The sequence below is a fragment of the Trachurus trachurus genome (assembly GCF_905171665.1).
Source record: "Trachurus trachurus genome assembly, chromosome: 10".
NCBI lineage: Eukaryota > Metazoa > Chordata > Actinopteri > Carangiformes > Carangidae > Trachurus > Trachurus trachurus.
In genome coordinates this window covers 19,089,675-19,093,273 of record NC_139894.1, presented here as the reverse complement: position 1 = coordinate 19,093,273, position 3,599 = coordinate 19,089,675, and the positions used below count along the sequence as shown (strand labels likewise).

The 3,599-nt window shown below is 41.7% G+C and overlaps 2 protein-coding genes across 2 annotated transcripts in view; both read left to right on the top strand.

Annotated features, from left to right (window-relative positions):
* Positions 1–3,599, top strand: part of LOC310993089 (protocadherin gamma-C5-like) — a gene marked incomplete at its 5' end in the record, with an annotated part of 337,145 nt that overhangs the window by 253,172 nt on the left and 80,374 nt on the right. The gene's annotated exons all lie outside the window — the stretch shown is intronic.
* Positions 954–3,362, top strand: LOC310993099 (protocadherin beta-16-like; the record flags this gene model as incomplete). Its single annotated transcript, XM_083981369.1, has 1 exon — positions 954–3,362. One exon carries the CDS (start codon positions 954–956, stop codon positions 3,360–3,362), a length of 2,409 nt encoding a protein of 802 aa, XP_083837495.1.

The following is a 3,599-nucleotide window of genomic DNA, read 5'->3' as shown; positions in this document are numbered from 1 at the left end:
TTGGGGCGTGTTTGCGTTAGTCTGCAGTCAGCACCATGGACAGCGGCAGTGTTATCACAATTGACCCTTTACCGTTTCATGTGGTGCAGTGAGTGTGTTTCTAAGCATGTGTATGCCTTTGGGTCTACAGGGGATTTGCAGTTCGCTCATTATTTTTGTTAAAATAATATCGTTTCATTTTAATTGTGCTAAATAATTATAGTACAATAGCTTATCCCTTTTCTAAATAAGTATAGTACAATAGCTTATCCCTTTTCTAGGTCATAATCTATCTATCTATCTATCTATCTATCTATCTATCTATCTATCTATCTATCTATCTATCTATCTATCTATCTATCTATCTCTCTCTCTCTCTCTCTCTCTCTCTCTCTCTCTCTCTCTCTCTCTCTCTCTCTCTCTCTCTCTCTCTCTCTCTCTCTCTCTCTCTCTCTCTCTCCTAAGAGTTTATTCAGGTTTTATTCAGTGATGGTGGTATACAAATCACGAAAATGTTATGCCCAAATAACAAAATATTTATTTTCTATGGTGTCACATTAAAATTACTGGTTTTACGAAACAGTTAAACCCTATTATGTTTTGTTTTATAGAGAATTCGCCCCCTTCCCCACATCCATATAGAAAACTATTCTCTCATACAGTTTATTTTTCTCTAGAGGAAAATTATGTAGTTCATTACTGTGTACTCTTAGGGCCGCTGTTGGCCAGCGTGTTGATGTTTCACTGCACATTTAAAGAGTAACCTCCCCCATCATGATGATACCAGAGAAAGAAAGGCAGACATTGGGTTATAACGTCGGCGTACACTTAAACGAAAAGAGAGTACTAGCCCTTGTTTTAACCGTTCGGACGATTATGGAGTGTTACCTGATTTTTATATAACGCTGTCTAATGGACCATACATTTCTGTTCATCGTGGAACATAATTCTTCATATTAGATTCAAGGAGGAAAATGTCGGACAGAACAATGGGTCGGCAAGTACTGCTGTTTTTCTTGGTCCTTTATCCTCATTCAGTGCTCAGTCAAGTCAGCTACTCCATCCCTGAGGAAATGCCGAGTGGCTCCTTAGTTGGTAATATTGCTCAGGATTTGGGTTTGGATATAAAACGACTGAAGTCAGGTAAAGCTCGTCTATATACGGGAGACAGTGCGGCATACATCGAGCTAAATAAGGACCGAGGAGTCCTCCTTATCAAAGACAGAATTGACAGAGAAGCGATCTGTAGACAAACTACGCCTTGCGCTTTACATTTTCAGATTATTTTAGAGAACCCCATGGAGTTTTACAGTGTCACGGTCGAGATTACCGATATAAATGACAATCCTCCCACCTTTGAGAAAAACGAAGTCAGTTTTAAAATCAGCGAATCAGCTACACTTGGAGCAAAATTTGTTTTAGACAGAGCCATAGATCTTGATGTTGGCAAAAATGGTCTTCAAAAGTACGATCTTAAACCCACTAATAATTTTGTTCTTAAACGGGACAATCACGGAGATGGAACGGAAAAGGCTGAAATGGTTTTACAGAAGCCGCTCGATAGAGAAAAGGAAGAGTTGATATCTTTAGTTTTAACCGCTTTTGATGGAGGAGACCCACAAATGTCTGGAACAATTCGGATTTTTATTACGGTGTTAGATGTCAATGATAACGCACCTGTTTTTTCACAGTCCACCTACAGAGCCTCTGTCTCTGAAAATGCCCCAGAAGGCACAGTTGTGACGAGCGTAACTGCATCAGATGCAGATTATGGAACGAATGGAAGGATAAAATATTCTATCACAAACAGCTTAGATCAAGCCCATTCATTGTTTCGGATAAACGAGGAAAACGGTGAAATTAGGTTACTTGGAAATATTGATTATGAAAATGCACGGAATTATCATATTAATATACGTGCAAGTGATGATGGTGGACTTACAGATTCATGTAAAGTCATAGTTGAAGTAGTAGATATGAATGACAACAAACCGATGATTAATATAATGTCAAAATCAAACATGATATCTGAACACTCTAAACCGAAAACAGTTGTAGCAATGATGAACGTTCAAGACCCAGATTCAAATGAGAATGGTAAAGTTCACTGTGTTATCAGCGATAACACCCCTTTGACTATAATGTCGACGTCAAATAATTTCTATAGTTTGGTGACAGACACCGATTTGGACCGAGAAAGAGATTCTGAGTACAATATAACAGTGACCTGCTCTGATGAGGGAGTACCCTCCCTCTCCAGCAGCGTCACTCTCACCTTACAGATCTCTGACGTCAATGACAACGCGCCTGTCTTTGAGAGGAGCTCATATGAGGCCTACATTGTAGAAAACAACACACCAGGTCTCTCTATATTCACAGTGAAAGCCAGAGACGCTGACTGGAACCAGAATGCCCGTGTTTCTTACATACTGGAGGACTCCTCTCTTAACGGAGTGCCAGTCTCCTCATATGTGTCCGTTAGTGCTGATAGTGGAGTCATCCATGCAGTGCGCTCTTTTGACTACGAGCAGATCAAAGATTTCCACTTCCGCGTCAAAGCTCAGGATGGAGGCTCTCCTCCACTCAGTAGTAACGTGACTGTGAAAATACTGATCCAGGACCAGAACGACAACCCTCCTCAGGTTCTCTACCCAGTCCAGACTGGTGGCTCTCTGGTGGCTGAAATGGTGCCTCGTTCAGCAGATGTGGGCTATCTGGTGACTAAAGTGGTGGCTGTTGATGTGGACTCTGGACAAAATGCCTGGCTCTCCTATAAACTGCAGAAAGCCACAGACAGGGCGCTGTTTGAAGTGGGCTTACAGAATGGAGAAATAAGAACTATCCGCCAGGTCACTGATAAAGATGCAGTCAAACAGAGACTGACTGTCATAGTGGAGGACAACGGACAGCCCTCTCGTTCAGCTACAGTCATTGTTAACGTGGCGGTGGCGGACAGCTTCCCTGAAGTGCTGTCGGAGTTCACTGACTTTCCCCACGACAAGGAGTACAATGACAACCTGACTTTTTACTTAGTGTTGGCTCTGGCTGTAGTTTCCTTCCTCTTCATCACGTGTTTAGTGGTGATTATATCAGTGAAAATCTACAGATGGAGACAGTCTCGCATCATGTATCACTCCAATCTCCCTGTGATTCCATATTATCCTCCACGTTACTCAGACACTTTGGGGACAGGGACTCTCCAGCACGTGTACAATTACGAGGTGTGCAGGACCACTGACTCCAGAAAGAGTGACTGTAAGTTCGGCAGAGCTGGTAGTCAGAACGTGCTGATAATGGACCCCAGCTCTACAGGGACGATGCAGCGGATACATAATGAAAAGAGCATCCTGGATGAACCAGACTCTCCTCTAGAGGTTAGTTAAATAATGTCGGATCCTCTGTTACTTTTTTTCTGTCATGGGGAAGTGTTCCGCATACCTGCATTTTCAGAACCAGGGACAGCACCCCATTACTCCAACCTAAACATATTTTTATTTATTTATTTATTTTGAACATGTGTTATTCTCTCATACAAAACCTGATTTGCTGCTAGTTTGGGTAACAAAGAGCTACATTTGTCAATAGAAGTGATTTGTGAAAACGTTTTGATCTCGATAATT